General features: G+C 43.3%; 2 protein-coding genes across 5 annotated transcripts; one reads left to right on the forward strand and one right to left on the reverse strand.

Annotated features, from left to right (window-relative positions):
• Positions 1-7,395: 7,395 nt before the first annotated feature.
• Positions 7,396-22,973, reverse strand: tbrg1 (transforming growth factor beta regulator 1). Of its 3 annotated transcripts, XR_007964410.1 has the most exons (16): positions 22,693-22,973; positions 22,435-22,553; positions 22,194-22,251; positions 22,028-22,110; positions 21,877-21,913; positions 21,564-21,626; positions 21,036-21,299; positions 20,779-20,849; positions 19,707-19,939; positions 19,496-19,632; positions 19,267-19,413; positions 19,039-19,136; positions 18,723-18,833; positions 18,511-18,650; positions 9,415-9,611; positions 7,396-7,570 (listed from the first exon to the last, which is right to left on the reverse strand). XR_007964410.1 is itself a non-coding variant. In XM_052078484.1 (15 exons), exons 2-15 carry the CDS (start codon positions 22,551-22,553, stop codon positions 9,607-9,609), a joined length of 1,566 nt encoding a protein of 521 aa, XP_051934444.1. In that variant the 5' UTR covers positions 22,693-22,973; the 3' UTR covers positions 9,167-9,606. The 3 variants fall into 3 exon arrangements, 2 of the variants coding, with proteins under 2 accessions (XP_051934444.1, XP_051934443.1); XM_052078484.1 differs by lacking the exon at positions 7,396-7,570 and having other exon boundaries at positions 9,167-9,611; XM_052078483.1 differs by lacking the exons at positions 7,396-7,570; positions 9,415-9,611 and adding an exon at positions 17,621-18,068.
• On the forward strand, positions 12,830-17,826 carry siae (sialic acid acetylesterase). 2 transcript variants are annotated; one of them, XM_052078487.1, is made up of 10 exons: positions 12,830-12,856; positions 14,211-14,378; positions 14,647-14,801; positions 14,902-15,040; positions 15,110-15,281; positions 15,409-15,494; positions 15,554-15,687; positions 16,163-16,317; positions 16,798-16,984; positions 17,348-17,826. In XM_052078487.1, exons 2-10 carry the CDS (start codon positions 14,216-14,218, stop codon positions 17,633-17,635), a joined length of 1,479 nt encoding a protein of 492 aa, XP_051934447.1. In that variant the 5' UTR covers positions 12,830-12,856; positions 14,211-14,215; the 3' UTR covers positions 17,636-17,826. The 2 variants fall into 2 exon arrangements, with proteins under 2 accessions (XP_051934447.1, XP_051934446.1); XM_052078486.1 differs by lacking the exon at positions 12,830-12,856 and adding an exon at positions 12,865-13,077.
• Positions 22,974-23,280: the final 307 nt, after the last annotated feature.

The raw sequence follows: 23,280 nt of genomic DNA on the forward strand, positions 1-23,280 counted from the left end.
TTGCATTCTGGGCCAAAGCGTGCAGGTTTTTTTTTTTTTTCTTGGATGAAAAGCAAAAAAAATCAATGGGCCTGATTGAACGAGTCAGAATGTGATCCAATTGTAGCCGATGACGATTGACTTTGGAGTAATTAAGTTTTGACGTGAAGCCCCCTCGGAAATTGGTAGTCCGCTCAATAGCCAATCCAATCAGGATCACAAAGCTCAATTCAAAAGTAGCAATTTCTTAAAAAGCATCATTTTCATAAAGGCAATCTTTATGAATAATATTTGAAAGATTGTGGGGATGTTATGGGCACTCATGTTACTTTTAGTTGACCCAGCCTTCAGTGAACAAGATGAGTTTTCCATTAGCGTCGCCTTTGCGTAGGAAGCCTCTGCTCAGAGTCACGCGAAACAATTTGATTGGTTTTGATTAGATGCGCTTCAGATTGAAAATATGTCTCCCCTTAAAATGTTTACACAACAACGATTAGTTTTTGTTCATGCTGCACTTAGCAGGAAAACAAATTTCTGCTCTGGAGGTGGGCATTCCGTCAACATTGACGCAAGGGCCATCAGTCCACTGACAGACATCTTTTTTGCTGACAAATGATGGGGAAACTTGAAAAATGATGGACGCACATGACGAAAGTGATTTTTTTTTCTCTCTTGGTCCGTCATTGATGGACGCCCATCTTGCTGACGACTGACAGAAACGTGTCATTCCTGTCTCGGGTGTTCGTTTGCGAGGCCTAACACAAACAAGTAGGGTTGCTTCTGTTGACAATATATGAAAAGGCTTTGCGCTTCCTGTCCAGTAGGTGGCGGTAAGCACCAAAGAGCTGTAATCCACCAAAGAACAAAGAAGAAGAAGGAGAAGTAAAAGGAAAAGAAGACAACGATGAACATGTATAGACAGGAGTAGGAGTGCAATGCTGTGAATTTTATCCTTGGCTATTATGAGGAGCGGGATTGTGGGAACGGCATCTTTTTTTTTTTGAATGTTGAATTACATCTTTTGGGTATTTTAGAAGTTACTACCGCAGCTTAGTGCCAAGAAATCTTTGCAGGAAGTACCGCCTTCGGGCACACAGCGTTCTTGTGTTGTGGCAAAGATGGAAAAAAAATTGTGAATTCTGCATTTCTGCCCCCCCCTCCCCCGACCCCTTTAAGTACCTGTGTGATATTGCGAGGACTTTTCCGACAAAAAGCTGACAATGCCCTGCCGATGCATAATGTACGAGCAAATGGCCTTTGGAGAAGTTAAACTGCAGGACGTGAATGCATGAATGCCCTGAGAAACAAGAGCGAGGCAAAAAGGCAGATGTTCCACCTCCACGGCCTCCAATGTTTTCCTCTGGGAGAAGTCCTGCCGCTGTGCATCATGCACATGGATGCATATCCGGACGCTGAAGCCACACTAATTGACATTTGCGCATGGCTAATGAGCAAGTGGAAAGTGTTTTGCAGAATTCCGTGACACCGCCGAGTCTTACTATTTAGCATACAGAGCGCAAGACGAGATCGATTTCACATGCACTGTGCAATAGGGAGAGCGAAAGGCTTCACCGTGGTTACCAAGTGAGGAGACTGACTGTATTATGTGGGCCTACACCCACCCCATCTAAATTTCAAGGGCACTCATTGAATACATTGAAATCTTTGTCTAGTTGTGCATTAGTCAAGTCAAGTCAACTTTATTGTCAAATATGTTCTCTGTGCAACATCCGGCACAGACAAAATTTCTTTTCTCTCAACCACAGGAGAGAGAGAGAGAGAGGAGCCGCTGCGGGTACCCGCGCCACCATCAACAGAACAGTTCAAATTCATTCATTCATTCATTCATCTTCCAAGCCGCTTGATCCTCACTAGGGTCGCGGGGGGTGCTGGAGCCTATCCCAGCTGTCTTGTCGGGCAGTAGGCGGGGGGACACCCTGAATCGGCTGCCAGCCAATCGCAGGGCACACAGAAACGAACAACCATTCGCACTCACACTCACACCTAGGGACAATGTAGAGTGTTCAATCAGCCTGCCACGCATGTTTTTGGAATGTGGGAGGAAACCAGAGCACCCGGAGAAAACCCACGCAGGCCCGGGGAGAACATGCAAACTCCACACAGGGAGGCCGGCGCTGGAATCGAACCCAGTACCTCTGCACTGTGAAGCCGACGTGCTAACCACTGGACTACCGGGACAGTTCAAATAAAATAACAAAATAATACAACACATAAGACGCAGAGAGTCATGCAATCTTACGAGACTTATTTGTATTTCCCTCAAATTTGTTCACACTAACGTTGAATCTGCAATGAATAATGGCATATTCGCGCAATATAAAATGGAATAGTTACCCAGAGCGGCTGAACAAAGTGCTACATTAAGTATAGTAGAGGAACCAAATTGTTATCAGTCCAAAAAAAAATGTATACCCACAATAATTATGTAGACAACATAATTGTGAAAGTAATACAATCTTGCCGTGGATTTTATCCAATCAGGTAAGGCGTATTTTGTGACGATAAAGCAAAACACGACAAGTAGTCTGAAGCTTACAAAAAGCTTCTCGTTGAACTAGAAAGAGTCCTGTATTATTCAGAATGGAAAAGTTCCAACCGCCCCTCCGTGTGAAAGAGCTCTTTGCCTTGATGAGTCTTCGCGCTTGCACTTATGCATTTCTTTGAAAACAAAAGCAGCCAGTTAAGAAATAGAATCCTTTTCCTCTGCTAACCAGATGGCTGCACAGATGGTCGTCACAGCTTTGGATTAAAAGCTTCATCTCGACGTGTGTATTTGAATGACACACTCTTCTCATCAAAAAAAAATAATAATAATAAAACTGGATCCATCTATCTCGCCCTCAATGTCAGGGGTAGACAACTCGGAACCCCGGAAGCCGCAGTCCTGCTTGTTTTTTTTTTGTTTTTTTTATGTCCCTCTTTCAACACACCTGATTCCAATGAACAGAAAACTCTGTCAAATCCTGATCATTTGAATTGGGTGTCGGGAGAGGGAACTTCGAAAACGAGCAGGACTGCGGCTCTCAAGGACCGGAGCTGCAATTCTGTTTTCATCACGGCAAAACAAGAACTTTCTCACCAGATCTCAATTCCCGCATCTAATCTTACCAGGTCCTGTAAATTCAATTGTGCGGATCTGTCAAATCACTTTATATGTCATGATATTGCTCAATTAACACAAAGCGCCAAAACACCAAAACGAAATTCTAATACTGTTAATAAAACTGATCCATCCATTTTCTAGCCCATTTATATTCATTAGAGTCAGGAGTCATCCGGCGCCAATCGTTGCTGATTTTGGATGAGGAACTAACACACTCTAAGGAAATGTATTGAAACGCATTAATGGTGAAATTGAACGGTTCATTATTATGGAAAATTGCCACTGCCCCTGCTTTAACCGTTCTCAATGATGAGGCTCAATTAGTTTTCCAGTGGCAATCTGCTTTGAGCGCAAATTTGATTACAAACGGAATATCATTTGAATATTTAAAGTCCATCCATCCATTGTCGGTTGTGCTTGTACAACTCAACTCAACTCAACCATATTTATAGAGCACTTTCAAACAGCCATCGTTGCATACAAAGTGCTGTACATGGAGCAATTTAATATATACAATCAACAGTAAAACAACAGACAATACAGTACTAACAACCCTTCCAACCAACCTTTTTTGCCCCAACGGACTGGTTTACGTTAGACAATATTTTCAGGGACCGGCATTTAAGGTGTGGCGGAAATAATACAACAACATAATATGGTATGAGCTGCATGAAAACTGAGGTGTTTTTGAAATATAATAATAAACACAAGGAGCGTCTATTCTGGCCGCGACCCCCTGATCACAATGGTAATGTTTAATGCCTTCAAAATACGATACAACGCAAATTCAAAGTGCATGAAAATGACGACTCACCACAGCCCCGAGCGTGATTTTCTGCAACCAGACGGTCCCATCTCGGGATAATAGGAGAAAATGACACCTCAAGTGTGTGGTTTATGTCGAGTCGACTTCCTAATTTTGTTTTAGTCGCCGTTGCTGCAGAAAACCCCTTCACACTGGTAGGATGTCGGAAATAGCAAAAGTGCTATTGTGGCAATCTCGGAGTATTCCGCCATAACTGTAATCCAGTTGTCTCGAACGTACTTTTAAGGCCGCTGTCATTTGCGATGTCCAGCAGTTTTTTTTACTCATTTTGCGAGCTGCGGCGTTTTGTTTTTAGCGTAACCGGTCACGTGACGGAGAAGCGTGGCTTGACGTGTGTCAAGCGTGAAAAGAAGCAGATGTAACGGAGAATCCTGTAGTTTTTCAAAATAAAACATGTTTCGTCTTCCGAAATAAAACGGAATTAAGGCAAATTCTTTCTATGCGGCCCGGTACCAAATGCAGTATAATATAAAACACAGTATAATCTATATTTGTCATTTAAGAAATTTTTTCTTAATTAACCCTTTCAGGAAAAGCGTTACTACAGTAGACAGCATATCATGTTGTCAGGTTACAAAGTGCATGAAAGGATTCTGATTCCGAAACGTTAAAAAATGTTTTAGTGGTTTGAATACGACCAAGAAAAGTGCAATCCAACCACCAGGAAGTCATGCAGAGAGAAAACGCCGTTTGAAAATTATTACGATTTAATGATAAGATAAAATAAGGCTGGTAAGCCGATTAAAACTTGGGTCTAAAATTTAGAATTGATCTCTAATAGTTCAGTCTAATCCTTGTGATTGTCCTTTCAGTCCGGACCACGATGCAATAAAAAAAAAAGTGTTGATGTGTTCATTATGTACTACGTTGAATGCAAAAAAAAACTAACCAAAAACAACATGTGAATCAAGTCTTACAATATATTATTTCCTATATGTGGCCAAATGCATTTGAGATATAACATCCATAACAAAACATTAATCAATTTTCTTGCCGCAGGCCACATCAAATGGCAAATAATCTTGTGACACAACATTCTTCAATCATATTTCCCATTGTGGTAATTTGACACCATAAAAAAAAGGGAGCAACAAACCTTGACAGATGATTCCTCAGGAAATGAATTGCAATCTCAATGGGATCTTTATGGGTTGTTTTGGTGTTTAGACCAAATCACCCTTTTTTTCGTCTGTTGCCATGTCAAACATCCTCAGATTTGAAAGGATTAAAAATCTCGGATGATGTGCTTGCCTAGTATTGGAATTGACTTCCCGGTGGGCTTTCAAATGAAACAGTGTCGGTTTCATTTTGAAATACATACATTACAAACATGTCGCGGAAGCTGTACAAATAAATGTCCAAATATGGGTTTGTTGCATTTTCTTGCTGCCCGAGGCAACAATTAGAGTAAATTCATGACTCCATAAAGGCTATTATGCTCCCATTAAAAGTCCATTATGCGATGATGTTGTTGGACGGTAGGAGATATTTCCTGGTCCTCTGGGTATCAGTCACAGATGCTTAAGAGACAAACAATTGACTCACTTTTTTTTTATTGCTGTAAATCAAATTAGCTAGTGGTTGAACCATCAAATAGACATAGCGTCTGACTCTGTTTCGTTTGGATGTGTTATGGATTCTTGAAGAATAGATGTTTGCCGAAAACATGAATGGGGAAATGTGCAGAGGAGACAAATGAGACAAGACGGTGTGCGGGCGACTGTTTTCGAAGCGATTAGAAGACAGGAAATGAGTAAATGCAAGACGCTGCTGTCCCGCTGACAACCCGGAGAACAATATTCTGCCCTCGCGTTCATCTCCCTGCTTCGGAATGTTTTTGCCATCAGATGCCTGGGAGATGTTTTGATCTGTACTCCCCCGTTCCAAAAAACACGTGCACGTTCGTGAATGTCAATGCTTTGTTTGTCCATATGTGCCGCTTGATTGGCTGTCGCTGAATCCAGGCTGTACCGCGTCTCTCAACTCGGATCAGTTCCAGGTCACCTGCAACCCTAATAAGAATACGCGGTATAGAAAATGGACGGATGGATAGTAAAACGTCAAATAATTTTGAAAGAAATGAAGATGTTTGAGGGATCCAGTGATGGTGCTTTTTTTTCTGATGTTATGCTGTACTCACCCGCACAATTTCAGAACAGCTCACGCACCACTTCCTGAGCGACATTTTCTTGATCTGCGCACGCTGCCTCCTTTTCCAGGTGTGAACGCATTTATCTTTGCTTCATCACTTTTTGTCTAAGCTCATTCAGGACGCTGTCGCTTCCCCTCCAGAGTTGTTGCGCAATACTGACTGAGGAGTGTTTTGTTTCATTGTTTTGCTTCACAAAGCGGGCCTCGTTTGTCTAAAACAGCATGTCCAAAGTACGGCCCGCGGGCCAAATCCGGCCCGCGGTCGAATTTCATCCGGCCCTCGGCCCCTGTCATAAAATCAGTGCCGTCTGGCCCGCAAGTTGGGCGCAATGGAACACGTGTTGCATTGACTGAGGCTTCGTAGACTGGTGAGTGATGTTTCATAGAGTACTGCTTCCCTCTAGTGGCTAAATGAGTAATAGCATTCACTAAATGAGTAATAGCATTTAGACACTAGAGGGCATCACTCACGAGTTAACAAGACATCACACCGTTTTTATATTGACTGATATGTCATATTTCAAATGATCCTTGCAGTTGTGGATATGTGTATTGCTTGTTCATTTCCCCGTTATTCGAGTCAAAGGTTTTGTGACTATTGAAAAGTCATGGTGATACATCTTATGTTTCAAATCAATCAATTTGCACTCAGGAGACTTCTGTTTAAGAAAAAGTCAAGTGAATACGCAGTTGCATGTGATATACCTGTTTCAAATGAACCAAAAGAAATTCTTAAGATTGTTGAAATTAAAATAAAAATGGAAATGTGAAACAGACTGGCTTTCGTTGAATAATATTGTTGTTCAATGTAAAGAATGTCAGCCAAGGTCGGCCCCCTGACATTTTACCACATAAAATCTGGCCCCCTTGGCAAAAGGTTTGGACACCCCTGGTCTAAAACAACAAAAGAGATCGTGGGAGGCATCCCGGGTCCCTGCACCGTTAGCGACCCTTGTCGCGGATCGGAAAATGGATGGACAGATTGAACTATGTCCTATTACCTATGACATATTGGACATTAAAAGTAATTTCCAACTATTGATGTCTGGTACACTGCATTTGCTTTTTTTTTTTTGTTCCTCACATCCAATTTCACTTTGTTACCTCGGGGTGAAAATTGAAACAAAATGTCTTCCTTTTAGCTGATACAAAGAAATGGTCTTGTTGCTCACAACTCGGTGGAGGTCTGAGTCCTCCAAGTGCTTTTAGCAATGCCATTCAAATGTAATCCTCTTCACTTTATCACCATTGTTTCCATTATTCTGTTTTATTATTCATCATCACAGCCCACTTTTGCTGTCGTAGTGTATGCCGGCCAAGACGGTGATATATAGGATTACGACGCACCAACCTATAAGTGTCACTTTCACTGATGTGAAAGGAGGTGATGTGGAAAGTCACAGCTGCGACGTCGCACCGCTCAACTCTTTTTACGAACAGACGTCATCCTCAGTTTACTCTGACGACTTCATCACATCGCCACGGTATGACTGTCAAGAAATGCACACCGTTGAAAATTTACCAAAACAATTGGATACAAGAATGCAATCAAAATACTCCACATAATTTGTGTTTAACACTCTCAGAGGCGTGTTAAACGAATGTACCAAATCGTCACACGTACAGAAGCTAAATAAAGCAACCTTGCAGGAAATAGTATTCCCAATTCGCAAATACAACTACTTGGCATGACGGCTTTGCGCCCTACATGCTAAAATATGAGTGCTGAAGATGCTGCCTCGGTGTACTGCTGTTTTGTTCTCTGAATCCACATGCGCTGTTTAATTATTAAGCACCACACGCGATGCATATTTCCTGGAACAGTCAGTGGCCGTCTTCGTGGTAAGCACTGAATTTAACGAACTTAGTAGAACCGCTCAGGTGGAATATACATGTCCAACGAGACAAATCTAAAGGTGCGTTGTCACCGTGACATCAGGAAAAATAAAAGTCATCTGAGCGTGTGGCAATCTCACGACACAGTTTGGACGATGTTCACGCAGAAAAAAAAATGAGATTGTCTTTGTATGATTTGAAATATATGTGCTGGAGTGTTCTGAGCTCATTTCGATCCGTTGAGATTGGTAAATAGAGACTGCAAGGGTGGTCAGTGGTCAGCATATTACTTTACTTGAAAGTAAAATATATACATACTGTATATAAAACATTAATAAAACCAAAAATGTTTGAAAATGTGTGAAAAGGCAGTTCTATTTTTAAATGAGAGAGATAACTACTTAAGAGTTAATGATGAGAAAAGTTTCACTCATATGCGTCATCTGATAAGTGACGCATTGCCGACCCAGGACTCACAAATCTTAACCCATCGAAACCCGCACCGAGCTATATGCCGTTTCATTTTTAAGGACTTTAAGGATTTTCTGAATTGCTTTATCCTCACAAGGGTCATGGGTGGGGGGGGGGGGGGGGGGGGTGCTGGAGCCTATCTCAGCTGTCTACGAGCAGTAGGTGGGGGACACCCTGAACCGGTTGCCAGCCAATCGCGGGGCACACAGAGACGAACAACCATCCGCGCTCACACTCACATTTAAGGACAATTTTGAGTGTTCCATTAACCTGCCATGCATGTTTTTGGAAACCGGAGTACCCGGAGAAAACCCACCCAGGCCCGGGAAAGCATGCAAACTCCACACAGGGAGAAACTAAATAATAACACTCACATTCACGCCGAATGACAATGTTTTTTATAATTTAGCTTAAAAAAAACAACAACAATGTTTTTTTTATCATGTTTTGGGAATGAGGGAGGAATCCGGAGTACTCAGAAGGCCCCAGTCCCGATTTGAACCCCCAACCTCAAAAGAAGATTGCACGACTGTCTCTGTCCTATGTGTTGTCTTGTGTTATTTTTTGTTATTTTGACTTCAAAATGGCGCCGCGAGAGTGGCTGCCTTTCCAGCAGCTCCTATTTTTTTGTTGTTCTAGTTCTTCCTTTCATAACTTTGCTGCTGTGAATCTGGAATTTCTCCATTGCAAGACTAATAAAGGTTTTCTTAAAATTTTAAGGCAGAAGTAGGGAGCGTCAGAAATACATTGCATTAAAGTTAATTTTTTTTTTTTTAATTGTTTTAGAAGTGTGGAAAAAAAATGGTAGCCCTCTCTATCAATTAGTATCCAGACTGGAGCTTTCAAAAAGGTTGGCGACCCCTCTGTGAGAAGCGTCTGTATCGATTTTTATGGGAGCGTTGATTTTGTATGTATAAGTGCTTTGTTGCCGAGCCCATGCGCATGTTACAGAGTAACCAAGCTGTGTGTTCAAATATGTGGTGAGTGACATCTCTTGACACCAAAGACAAGTCAACAGAAGACTCACCAAATACTCTTCCTGTTCTCAGCAGCACACGTCATGGGTGGGGAAAGATTTGTTTTGATGGGTTGGCTTCCATCCATTTGTTCGTGCCATGGCTGAGTCGATCCCGGATGACATTGGGGAAGAGGTGGCTAGCCAGTCAGAGGGAACGTATCGACAACCGTTCATACTCCCATACTCACCCATATGCATAATCTAGCCTGTAAATGTATTGCACAATGGCTGTTAATTATTATTAAATTCCTTCTTATTTGATGAAAGCAATTTATGAAAATGTATTAGTTTACTCGACTTGATTGATTGCCGGTTGACAAGATCAATGACTCCACGAGCCTCACGAGCTGAGGAAAAACTGCATAAAGTCGGAGTATGTATGACCTCCGAGCTTTCCATGGCGGAGCAGAGCTAAATGTTAACATTGGAAAAACGAGTGAAAAATAATAATAATAATAATAAACGGCTAATTTCGTCCAGTGTGTGACCTTTACCACTCTGGGAGTTGACTGCCTTTTTAATTCATGGAGGTTTTGCCATGAAGGCTATTTATGTCAGTTGTTGGCAGTGTGTTGGGAACCAAAGTAATATTTGATTATTGCCGTAAAAGCCTTCCTTCTGCTCAATTGGCCTTCATCATGAGTGCAATCAATGCATAACGGAATGACATTCCATTTCTGGAGTGAAGTGAAAACAATACACCAGAGCACACTGGAACACTGGCTCAATTTCAATTCTACCATATTTGAAAACATATACAACAACTAAATGTCACCTCTTTATACTGTAAGTTGGATGTGGTAAGAAATGAAGACGTGCATTGTACAGTATGCTAGGCGTCATTTGGTTGCACTGCTATGGCATGAGTGCCCTCTTGTGGTCAGATGTGTGAATGACGTCACTTTGTTTTTAACCCGTCTCTCTTGATCGATCGATCATGATTAACTATTCAGTTGTCATCTTGGTCAAGTCTCCGTTGTAAAGAAGATTCTGAGCTCAATCACACTTCTTTGTTTAAAAAAAAAAGAGAACGAACATGGGAAGTATCAATTGTATCTCAACAAAACTGCTTCTATGTAGTATTTGTGCGAGTTGCTTAAAGACAAATTCACTTTATGTCAAGCTAATGGAATACTGATTTAATCTTTATTAAGCTCAATTAAATGTCTGATGACTGCTACAGAAAAATAAAGTTCATGAATAATCGTGTGACATTTGACTTTATGTATCCATTTATTTGCTTTCCTGTGGTCATGTTGTTATTATTCCTCCTGTGGTGCAACTCCGTGTTGTGCCGGACAAAGTTGTTTGGAAATAATGGTCAGAGGCTGAAGAGCTCTCCTGCCAGCACTGCTATTTTTTACACAGTGTAAATTTCAGTCCATTACAGTGATTTGTCTAACTGGTGTTTTCAGCTGTAATTGGCTTCACCAATAAAAAAATCAATAAAACTGATTGCGGACACTTGCATTTAATTCTGGTTACCCTGTGTATTCAAGCAATATTTAACTTCAGAACTGTGAGACATACCTGCTTACGATTTGTCCACAATGCAGCCTGTTTGATATTAAATTTCTTTTCATTTTAACAAACTACTGGATGTGTCAGAAAAGTACACACGCCCAATTCTCGTTGAGCACGTTCTAATAAATACAGTGAAACTCCTCTACAACGAAATCATGTTTGCAGCAAGAATTTTTTCAGAACAGGGGACTTTTCACTCGAGCAAATTTGATCTCAGACGTAAACACGAACACCCACAAAAAACTTATATGTGTACTTTTCATTTTTATTCCAATAGTGCATAAGTATGAGCATACACTCATTTGACACTTCATATAGCCAGTGTAGAAAGAAAAAAAGGAAAAGAAATTGCAAAATTTACCATCAGCATTTACTTTCACTAACATCAATTTATTGCCCAATGTCTTTTATTTTGCTTTCTCCATCTTTCATTTTTATTACCTTTATCCCGTCTTTAAGCGTTAAAGTTTTTCTTTTCTTAACTCCTTGGCCTGCAAAGGTCCGTTTTGTAGCCATTTTAGCAATGCAACGTTTGGGCTGCGTCTGAAACAAAGTCTCCCTGTACTACTGTGCATGTGTAAACCAGTGTGGTGGTTGCTGTTGCCGTTTCCGAACGAAGCAGCAGAGGTCACTGTGGCATGCTGTTGTTGGATTAGCATTTTCGTTGTAGTGAATCTCGTTGCGAGGCAAGAGCAGAGAAAAAGATTTTGCATAACGGAACAGGGGGACTTTTCATTGTAGGGGGAGCAGAAAAGTGGGAATGGCTTTAATGTATGAAAATCTTTTCACACTGGAAGGGGGGGTATTTTCGCACATGTAGGTTTCGTTTCACTGTACAATACATAGCATGATCTCCAATTCTTATCTGGTTTTGGCATGATTACTCGTACTGGGAGAGGAGGAACAATGTCAGCAATAGAGTTGACGCTCCACCTGCTCTATTGCGCATAATAGCCACTGAGTCTCTTAAAGGGAGGCGCTAATTCGAGAGATTCATCACATGACGGATGTTGCATCGAAGGACTTACGATGGTCTCGAAAGCGGCCATAAATCCTGGTTCACGCGTGGCGCCACAAACATATCTGCATCTGTCACCGCAGCGCATTAAATTAGCTGCAAAATTTGATGGAACGGCCCAGAGCCCATTCCACTGATCACTCGAGGAGCCCGTCGCTATTTTCCAATCCTATTTCACCTATTTAATTCACACTGGCTTTCTGAACTGAAGTGATGACATTGAAATGCACTGTCACGTTTGTTCTATGTTGTCTGGAGGGCCGTGATAAATAAATCAACACATTTGGAGGTGACATAAATGATTGCAATGTTACTTTTATCACTGTCAAAGGCATAGCTTTGCAGCTACTGTACGAAGGAAATAAGGTCAAGCGTCAGTGTCAGTTCATGGAGCAGACAATCACATACTCAGGAGAGTACCACATATGATTTGTCATCCACATCATATGTGGTATAATCCATTTAAGATGCAGGTACGTCCATGTTTTAAATCATTATAGCTGTATGCTAAATGAGTTATTGAAGTTAATGGAAGAGTCATCCGGCCGAGAGTCATTTATTATCTCATTGAATCCCAGCCTGAGTTCCCACAATTTATCCAGTCCTTATTGCAACAGACTTTCCAAGGCCAGGGTTGGATTGAACAGCCATCTTCTAAAATAAAAACGATGTGTTTAACTACAGACTTTCAACTTTACCTTTATGGTACTTCCATGCAAACTAAGTGAAAGGCAAAGAAATTAGAACAGCGCCCATCAAGTCCATCTAAACTTTTGACAGTACAGTAGCTGTAATCCTAACTTCGTCGAACGCCATTTTGAGCATCCCTTATGGACGTACTTTGACTCCGCCTCCACCTGTGCCAGCTGGCCCCGGTCCAAGGGGGGTAGGCGCATTTTACGTGTAAAAAGAAGTACGTGTAAATCATCGTTTGTCTGTCGAGATTGCTTTTAGCGCATGTCATCGTTTTCCATTGTGGACCGTCAAAAGAAGTTGGGACGAATCATGAACAAGAATGTCGAGATATTTTCCTAAACTCGTATTTCTGTTGTGGGCTTACCTACTCATTGCATCGTTTTTGCTCTTTTATGCGTTGGTTCTTCTGGTTTTAGCTTCCTTTCAACGCCGCGGTGAGTAAAACCACATTTTCCTTTTCGGGACTTCGTCGTTCAAGTGTATCGCGTTGAAGATGAGCGAGGTTAACTTGGTGGTGGTCGTGTCGTAGTTCTCCCAAGTTAATTTACGAGTGAATCCGCACTTTGCACTCAGTTAGTGCGTTCATGAGTGGTTTTTGCTGAATCCACTCCTAGGAGTTGGGTGCCTCATGTCATGACAAGTGCACTCTAAAAAACGTTATTTTCGGTTGCACATACAATACAATACATGCTATTGTAAGTTGGGGGGTTCGTAGGTTTTAGATGGATTGCTCTACGTTTAGGATGAGCAAAAAGGAGAGGACGACTTCGTTTGAACAAATTGACACAGCTCTTTCTTTTTATTTTTCCAACGGCTGCCTCCTAACTCTCGAACGAACACTTCTTTCCGGTAACGACCCACCTTCCTGCTTTTCTTCCCCAATGACATGTAAGCAACATAAGAATATTTCAGGACGTATTAAACTGAGTATAATTAAGGTAACTAACATAAAAGAATATAGCTTAAATATAAAATGATAATAATTAACAATTTTTAAAAAGCTTACACTATTTTACATAGCGCTTTCACAACAGCAGCAGCTGTAACAAAGCGCTTAGCAACAGTTAACAAAGTAAAATAATAAACACAACATCACAAATTTCATTTTTTTTTCTCTGTATCATTATTATTAAAACAAAATAACATGTTTAAAAACGGATGTGCAGCTCTTTGTATTTGGAAAAGCCTTAATTATGATGATCACTTTGACACTTTACGAGAATTGTCGCCATTTGACACATCTTTTGATGTATCGCTGTCGAAACTGCGATACTATTATTAATTAGAAATTATTAAAAAGTTTCAGTCAGTCGTAAATGCGAGAACACGCCTACAATATCGCAACATTAAAATAGCGGCTGTTTCTTTTGACTCCTACATGTATGCTAACTACCGTTTACATTATGATACGGCCCACTAACCAATTCTCATTTACATTCTTTTTTTTTCTTCCAACCCATGTAATAATAGTGAGGAGTCACTGAGTTTATATATAGTATGTGCCAAGGTTGTATAGATTAACATGTAAAACTTTCTTTCAAGAGAACACGTGTGTCTGTGTGCCTAGATGTGATGTCCTTTGGCTTTGCCTCCTACTATGGCAACCACATGGTGCTGCAAAAGTCTCCGGAGAGAGCGATTCTGTGGGGTTATGGCAACCCTGAAGGTGCCCAAGTCACAGTCTACTTGTCAGGACCACTGAAATACAACAGCTCACCAGTCACTGTGGAGAACGGTAAATGTTGCTGTTCAGCATGATTGAAAAAAGGAGCGGTCAAACCTGACAAACCTGATCGTGACAGATGCGTAAAAATGCTATGTGCAAGTCGCTTGAAATTAAGGGTGACAACAAAGTACAGAGGACCCCGCAAACTCACGGTTTGGCACCTGCGGATTCATGTATTTGCAGATTCTTGTAAATGTATTTATATTTGGAGCCGAACCCTCAGTTTTTCTTGGAAAAATCTGGTTAAAATTATCCACAAATTTTGCTGTCTGTGCAGGCACCTGGCGAGTCACCCTGGACCCCATCGAGGCTGGCGGTCCCTACAATGTGACTGCAACTCTTCAGAACAGTTCAGCCACTCTGACGGATGTCCTGTTCGGCGACATTTGGCTTTGTGGTGGCCAGAGCAACATGTACTTTAAAACATCTCAGGTCAGCAAAACGTATAGAAAATTCATACATGACTGACTGGTCAAGAGATTTGAAATTTGGATTAATTTAATTTAATTTATTTTATTTTTTAACCCGGTAGATTTTCAACGCATCTGAGGAACTCTCTCTCGCATCCAAGTATCCTCACGTGAGGCCTTTTATGGTTGCCTTGAAGACGAGTGACACCGAGCTGACCGATCTGAATGGAGTGACGCTTCCATGGTCTGTCCCGACAGCAAGTAAGCAAGTGGTTTGTTTCTCCATCTTATGATCCAACGACTGCTTTTGAGAAGGCGGCGTGTTTCCAGGTTGTGTGTCGCAGTTCTCTGCCGTGTGTTGGCTCTTTGGACGTTACATGTACGAGAAACTGAAGTACCCAATAGGACTGGTGGAGTCCTGTTGGGGGGGCACGCCCGTCGAAGCCTGGTCATCTTCAAGAGCGCTTCAGCAATGTGGGCTGGACCAGACTAAAAAGTACCGGTAGGTTTACAAAGAAGGTCCATCAGCATCCCACCCATTTGACAGATGGTTGCCAGTCTGTGGCAGAATAAAGGCTGGGGACGGGGGGGCCAATGCTCTAAAACCTTCTCAAAATCTTTGTCCTCAGCTCACCAACTGACAACTCTGTCCTGTGGAATGCGATGATCCACCCACTGCTTAACATGACACTCAAAGGAGCTCTGTGGTACCAAGGTAATGTGCACAATCAGAACCTATTATAAATAGAAATGCCTCACCGTTTTTGTTTTTAGGGGAAAGAAATACTTATTATCATCAAAACAAGTACAACTGCTCTTTCCCTGCCATGATTGATGATTGGAGGATGGCATTTCACCTGGGCTCAGGCGGGCAAACTGCTATGGACTTTCCCTTTGGATTTGTCCAGGTATTTTTCTGAGCAATGTTAGATTCTTTAGAAATGCAATGATTAATCATTTCGAGCAGTGATCCCCAAACCCTGGGCTGATTTCCGCAGTCCTCCGTGAAAGCAGATTGGTTATCTTGACTTTGAATAAAAACAACTTGCGCAAAGGTCTGCTTTTACACTGGAAAGGAACGGTCAACATTTTGGGGCCAAACCCAGTACTGGAAACATAATTTGCTTGTGGGGTTTTTTTCACCTGTCATTTTGAAATGATGTCCAGTTTTTAAATCAAGATGGAAATGAAAGCGGGTACTTTTGAAATCCGATTCATCAATTCATCCCCCAATTAATTGACGTAATATTTGATGATCAAACCACTTGTTGGTTAGAGCCTATTATTTTTAGTCTTTCACCAGTGAGCAGTTTTCTTTGGCCAGATGCACCATTGTCAAAATCTTTTCAAGTGCCTTTTAGACAAAAGTTCTCCCCGATGCAGCTGTCCACCAACATAAAAGGCTCCAAGGATGATGGCTTTCCAAACATCCGCTGGCACCAGACAGCCGACAAAGGCTTTGTTCCCAACTCTCGTCTGCAAAGGACCTTCATGGCCGTGGCTTTGGATTTACCAGATGAGACCTCACCGTACGGCAGGTAAGAAAACGGTATACTTCTAAGTCACAAACAATGTGTGAACTAGACAAGCAATGATGAATTGATGATGAATAAATATCAAATTAATCAAATTATTTTTTGGGAGAATTGTTCATTTGAAGACACCCCGTTTAATTTTAAATGGCCCAAATTCTTGGAATTTCAGCCTCACGCGGGGCTCTCAGGTGCCCACGCACCCTGAATTCACAATGGTGCAAGTGAAAAAAAAATCAAATCAGAGGTTGCACGATTGTCTCAGCGAATCAGAGATAGTGAAGGGCGTGACCTTTAAGATTGACCGCGATTTGTATATGCTTATACAGTACTGTTTGTATCAATGTTCACAGTATATCCAAACATAGCAGAGCTCCTGCGCCTCCCGACCCCTTTTTTATGCTCCAAATGACATTTTTTGAAACTGAACCCACCGAACTGTCTCCTCCACGGGTGACGTGACGTGACATGACTGTATATGTGCAGCATCCACCCTCGTGACAAGCAGGACGTAGCATACAGACTGACACTTGGAGCACGAGCGGTGGCCTACAACGAGACGGATGTGGCCTTCCTTGGCCCTTTCCCGAAACAAATCCTGTCCACTGCGATGCATGTCAACATCACCTACGATCAAGCTGTCGCTGTCAAGTCATCTAAGGACGTCTTTGAGGTAATAAGCACCGACGGTGGGCGGCTTGTACTGACCTCGCTCCTTGTAAAACCTGTAACGGCTTCAAGCGAGTGAATCCCAAGTCTGGGGCCCAGGCAAAGATTTTCCTTTCACAAACTCTTGTATCAACTTTATTTTTCTGTTTCGTTCATGTTAACTCATTCAGTATCAGCCAATTCTGGACCAAGTCTGAAAAGACGCTTAAAAACGTCTTTGGGAGTGAATGAGTTAAGGGCCGTTATGACTGTTGCTCATCATGACGTGTGTGTGTGTGTGTGTTCACTGTTTTGGTATTTTTTGATAAATTAGCTCAAGTTAATTATCTCTAAGATATATCCCCCTCCCCCTCTCCCTCCTCCCAAGATCTGCTGCTCGCAGTCACAGAGTCCATGCGGGCCCAAGTCCCTCTGGGTTCCAGCTCCCATCATCCAGTGGGCTGCCACCACCGTCCAGCTAGCAGCCGGCGTCTGTCAAGCCACGGCTGAAGTCGCAGCTCTGCGATACGCGTGGAAAGACTGGCCGTGTGATTTTAAAGCATGTCCCGTTTACGGCGCAAACACTGCATTACCTGCACCCCCTTTCATTTTCAATCGCTATCAAGCTAATAACTATTCTTTTTGGAAATCATTTTTGGGGGGTGAATCTCTCTGAATTATTCGTTGTTGAGATGCACTGGAGTTTGTATAAAATTCTTGCTATTTTTAGAAAACCGCTGACGAATTGCTCTGCTCCCAAGACTATATGATGGCCAGATGTTTTTATTTAAATGAACACTTTCGCAGACAAATCACTGTTTCTCATTCACAGAATTTGAACAAATAAAAAGATTTCAGCATCTTGAATACATGTTGAGCTCCCGCTTTTCATTTGGAAAAGTACAGTCGACAACTGCGGACGTTTTTGGGCCCAAATAGCAAACGATGACTGTCACGTGTAAAAGACACGACGTGTGTCCTGCATTTGTTCTCCTTGTCAACTTTGATGCCATTTGAGGCACAGAAACGTCAGGAGCCGAAGTAGGCAGTCGACGGCTTGGCGGATGTGGCGGTCAGGTGTGAGGTGCTAGAACACTGCAGTGTCTGTGCTAAAAGAAAGAGACGACGTGATTCAGTCGGAAGAGTGTTTGAGAAATTCAGACCGCATTCCACTCTTTGCTTGCGGAACTCAAACTGAACTCGCAAGTCAACATGTAGTTCTGCAACAATAGTTTGTTCTATTATGTCGGAGTGAAAGTAAGACAAACTTTTGTCTCTTTGTAGGACATACATACAACACATATCACAATGTTCCACTTTGCTGACCATATGCAGTACAGTACAATACCCCGCCCCCCCTAAAAAATCTATTAACGAAATGCATATTATCAGTGCCATTGGACCCAAACCTCCTATGTCCAAATTTGGTTAATTTGATACTTTTTCACAAATTGATGCAATTAGTCAGTCCCCACGGCATCTGTTATTTTCATAAATGAGTTATTAATCAAAAGTGTTAAAAATGGGAGGGCCCTTTACTGTCAACCAAACCTGAGATTTGCTCCGGCTTGTCGCTAAAGCGTCGGTGTTGCTGATAGGCCTCAAAGTTGATGGAGGCGTCGTCCTCCGACAGGCTGTGAGGTTTCTGGCCATCGCCCGGGCGACACACTTCGAACCGTATCCATCGGTAGCTGTGAGGAGACAGCAAAACTGAAAGCATAGACGTGATGCGAGAACAAAAAAAAGAATGATAAGAAACATACTTGTGACACTTCCGCGCTCCGGGACAACTCTGGATGAGATTCTGGACGGTGGGATGAGAGAAGCCAAAGAAATTGGCTCCGGATGGCACGATCGGGGCAACGGCCTTAGAACTGAGAAGAGAAAAAAAAGTGATACGGTTAACCGTCAAAGCCTTTTTGGAGTTGAGGATTTATGGGAAGCAAAATGAAACAAACCAGACGTTATGATGTCACAGACAAATCTGGTGAGACTTCATCTCAGAGAGCATGAAAGTCAATGACAAGTCCGCGTGTATTTCGTAGGTTCTTTGGTTGGAATGATTGCGCAGTTTCGTACCTGACTGACGCGACGGCTTTGAGCAAGTTGGAGTGGCAAGTCAGGGCAGAGGAGGCCACGATGGCATTCTGGGGATCATCTTCGGGCACGATCTCAAACTGTGCCGTGACAAACGGGAAGGAAAATGCAATACAAGAGTCAAAAGACGCAACCTCCAAACTCCGTGGCGTTGCCCTTTCGCACGACATCCTCCCCACAACCGGCACGAGCTTTCGTGTTTCCGATTACCTGCGGCCCACTTCCACCATCTTTGATTTGGCAGGTGTAGAGGCACTGCAGCTCAGGGTTTTTCATGCTGGCAAAGACCCGCGTGCTGCAAAAGCCCACCGGGTAGATGGCGCATTCATCGTGGAAAAACATTCGATCCGTGATAATCTGGGGAGGAGTCGGGAAAGGTTGGCTTGAGCGGAGGACACGCCGGCCGGCCGGCGCGGCGTCTAGCGTGACTTCACCCGACCTCGCCCAAGCTGTACAGCGTTAGGCCTCCCAGCACGATGGGGAAGACGGGACGGCCGCAGGAGTCGAGTGGGATGGGTTGCACCAGCTTCCGGGAACCATCAGCCAGTTTTCTCTTCTTGGTCATCTTCTTTGGAACTTAAAAATAATTGAAGTCATGTCGACGTTTTGACAAGGATGCGGTCACCGGAACACTTCAAGAGAGCACTCACGCTCATCCTTTCCATTCTCTCTGCCTCGCTCTTTACGTTCCTTCTTGGGTTTCTTCAGCTGCCCCTCGTCCACCGTCGACGCCACAGATGCGAGGAGGTGCGTCCCGCACAGGCCGGGCGGTCCTGCGGGGCTGCAGCTCGTCGCGGGAGGCGGCGCGGCGGGATGAGCGGTCGAGCTGGGTGTGGGCGGGAAGTCTCCCTCCGACAGAGACTGGTAGTGCAACAGCAACAATCTGGAAGAGAGACTTGCAAAAGTTGGGCCCTGCTCTTCCGACGGATTTCGAAGATGGCCATCGATCGAATGTTGAAACAATCAAAATGGGAAAATAAATTCGTTCCTGATTATTCATTCATTCATCTTCCGAGCCGCTTGATCCTCACTACGGTCGCGGGGGGTGCTGGAGCCTATCCCAGCCGTCTCCGGGCAGTAGGCGGGGGACACCCTGAATCGGTTGCCAACCAATCGCAGGGCACACAGAGACGAACAACCATCCACGCTCACATTCACACCTACGGACAATTTAGAGCGTCCAATCAGCCTGCCACGCATGTTTTTGGAATGTGGGAGGAAACCGGAGCACCCGGAGAAAACCCACGCAGGCCCGGGGAGAACATGCAAACTCCACACAGGGAGGCCGGAGCTGGAATCGAACCCGGTACCTCTGCACTTTGAAGCCGACGTGCTAACCACTGGACTACCGGGCCGCCTGGATAAAGAATCGTGCGATGCATTTATTGAGACAATTACGTGACTGGTTTCAGGAAGGAATACCCGGTTGCCAGCCAATCACAGGGCACACACAGACGAATAACCGGCCACACTGACACTCACACCAAGGGACAATTTGGAGTTTTCAATCAGCCTGTCGGGCATGTTTTAGGAATGTGGGAGGAAACCGGAGCACCCGGAGAAAACCCACGCAGGCCCGGTGAGGACATGCAAACTCCACACAGGGAGGCCGGAGCTGGAATCGAACCCGGTACCTCTGCACTGTGAAGCCCACGTGCTAACCACTGGACTACCAGGCCGCCCGTTCCTGATTAAGACAGACATTTCTGTGTATTGACTTACTGGCGCTCTTCCTTTGCTCTCAAAAACTTCTCCTCCAAATGGGCAACTTCATCATGCAAAGCTGCATTTTCCTGTAAGTCGATGACAAATGTTACTTACAAGAAAAGGCTCTTTATAGTTACTGATGGTGAAGAATGTTTTTGATGCCGACTGACTTCTTTCTGTTTCCACGTTTTCCTTTTTGGTTGTGTTCAACCACAAAAGTAAAAAAAATATATATATATATATATATTCTCCCGAAGACTTTGCTTACTCACAAATATCATGGCACGCGCTGCTTTGCGTAGTCGAAGGTACTTCAGCCGGTACTTTTCGTTCATTTTTTTCCGTGCTCCTCTCCTCATCTTTGCTTTGCTCTCCGAGGAAACGGCGGCGGGAGGAAAAGGGGGGGCGGCGGCGATGGCGCCTCCGGCGGCGGCGGCTCCCCCGGATCCCGAAGCCGAGACGATGTTCTGTTGCGATGTGCCAAGGAAGGCCTGAGCGCTGAAGGTCTTCAGAGCCTGATGCCGCTCGGCATCTGTCTAAGGGAGAAAACAACGATCACCAGGAGGCTCTTGCGGTGCCAAACCACAATGGGAATGGTGAAATAATAACTGATGCCACGTGCCCGCGCACACACACATACGAAAGGAATGTGACACAAAATTATTTTGACTGGGCATTATCGTGTACGGTAGTATAGAATCTTCCGCAAAAGAACTAAAAGCATTGAAATAATCACATCAATATTTGCAATTTTCGATGACATTTGAATGTAGTGTCAGTTCTGCCCGCGTTCAACTCACCAGCATTGCAAAGACTCCGTTTCTGTTTTCAATCCTCTTGAATCTCCTGCTGCCTTTTTGTGTCTGAAATATAGCATGAGACTGAAGCGGACACATCCGGGCTGGACGAGCCACGTCAGGCGTTCGGTTTACCAACAACTTGCTTGTGCAGCTCAACCCGAAGGTTGCCCGCACCTTCATATCTAACCCCAGTTCAGATGTCTATGGCGATGTGAAAGGATGTGAGCTACACTAAATTAACTCAAAATGAAGAATGCGACGCATCAGCTGAACAGAAAGGGCGAATGTACGACATGTGCGAAGTCTTGCTTACCTCGCGATACATGACGGCTTCCAGACTTGACTTTGCGCTGGCCAACAGAGCAAAGTGTGAGAATACGCAATTTATACAACAACCTGAATCGTAATTAAAGGTAGCAATTGATGTATATGGTGGGAAAACAAAATGCAGTAATTAGCCATACTTGGACTGCACAAGCCCCCGGTCGATGATTCTCTGCTTGATCTCCTTTATGTGCATGGGATGTCCTGCTTCTTCCAAAACAATCTATGTGTAGCGTGCAAAAGAAAGAAAACGTCAAAGTTTGTTAACCTTAGTTGATTACCCCTAATAAAAAGAACAACACGAACCTGAGCAGCATCAAGCCAGGTCAGGTTTGGCTTCTCCGCGATTTCACTGGGCGGTTCACTGTCAAGATAAAATGCTCAGTCAAGGCAAGTCAAATGTAGGTATTTATATAGTCTCTAATCGCAGAAAAGTCCAAAATGGTTTCAACCCTACATATTACTCAAAAGATGGTTGACAAAGTTTACTTCACACTTGACCTTTAAATAAAACTCACTTGCTGAAAAAAAGATCGTTACTACAAACCTTTCCAATGTGTCAGCCGTCCCAGACAAACCAGCAATGCTATCGAGTGATGGAAACAGAGAATAGCTCCCCTGCCCATCCGCCTCCATCTCTGATTCAAATGTGTTGAGTGACTCCATCTGGTGAGCAAGACAACAACACGTTGTAGAAATCATCTTAAAAGTACAGCGGCGCAAAAAACGTACAGAAACGGATACTCTCAGCCGAACAACACAAGAGAAACTAGAAAGCTGTCGATACAGGCAGAAAAATGCTCACCTCGTTTATACCGAAGTGACAGTTGAGTTTACTTTTGGAGTACGCGTTCGGTATGGCTCGTATTCAGTCCATTGTTTACGTGCAGATAAGCTAAAGGCTAACGTTGGTAAGCTGCCGAGAGTAGCAAACTTGCGCAAAAACCGGGAGTGGAAACGTTTGAGAACGGATTGGCAACTGTTACGGTATACGAGCAAAAACTACAAAATTGTTCGGTGTAACGGGCGACTGTCAGCATTCGTTTTCCGTGTAGCAAGTTCAAGACGCTTCCGCCACCACTCTTCTTCGTCTTCCAAAATTAAGTTGTTACAACAGGCGTGAGAAACACGACTGCCATCTCCAGCGTTACTTTGTTTTTTACAGTTGACTTTATAAACCGATATCCGAATCGATGTAGAAAACTCAAAGCTTTACTGAAGTGAAATGATTAAAATGAATATCTTATTTAAGTCTGAAAATTAAAAGGTGCGAGGTCCGTTTACGTCATCCTTATATTTATCCTCGTCATCCAGGGATGGTGATACCAGGAGGGTTTACAGTTCCGTCCAAAACCTGTGTAGCCTCCCTTTAGAAAAAATGGGATATAATTAA

Source organism: Hippocampus zosterae, chromosome 10 (assembly GCF_025434085.1).
Source record: "Hippocampus zosterae strain Florida chromosome 10, ASM2543408v3, whole genome shotgun sequence".
Taxonomy (NCBI): domain Eukaryota; kingdom Metazoa; phylum Chordata; class Actinopteri; order Syngnathiformes; family Syngnathidae; genus Hippocampus; species Hippocampus zosterae.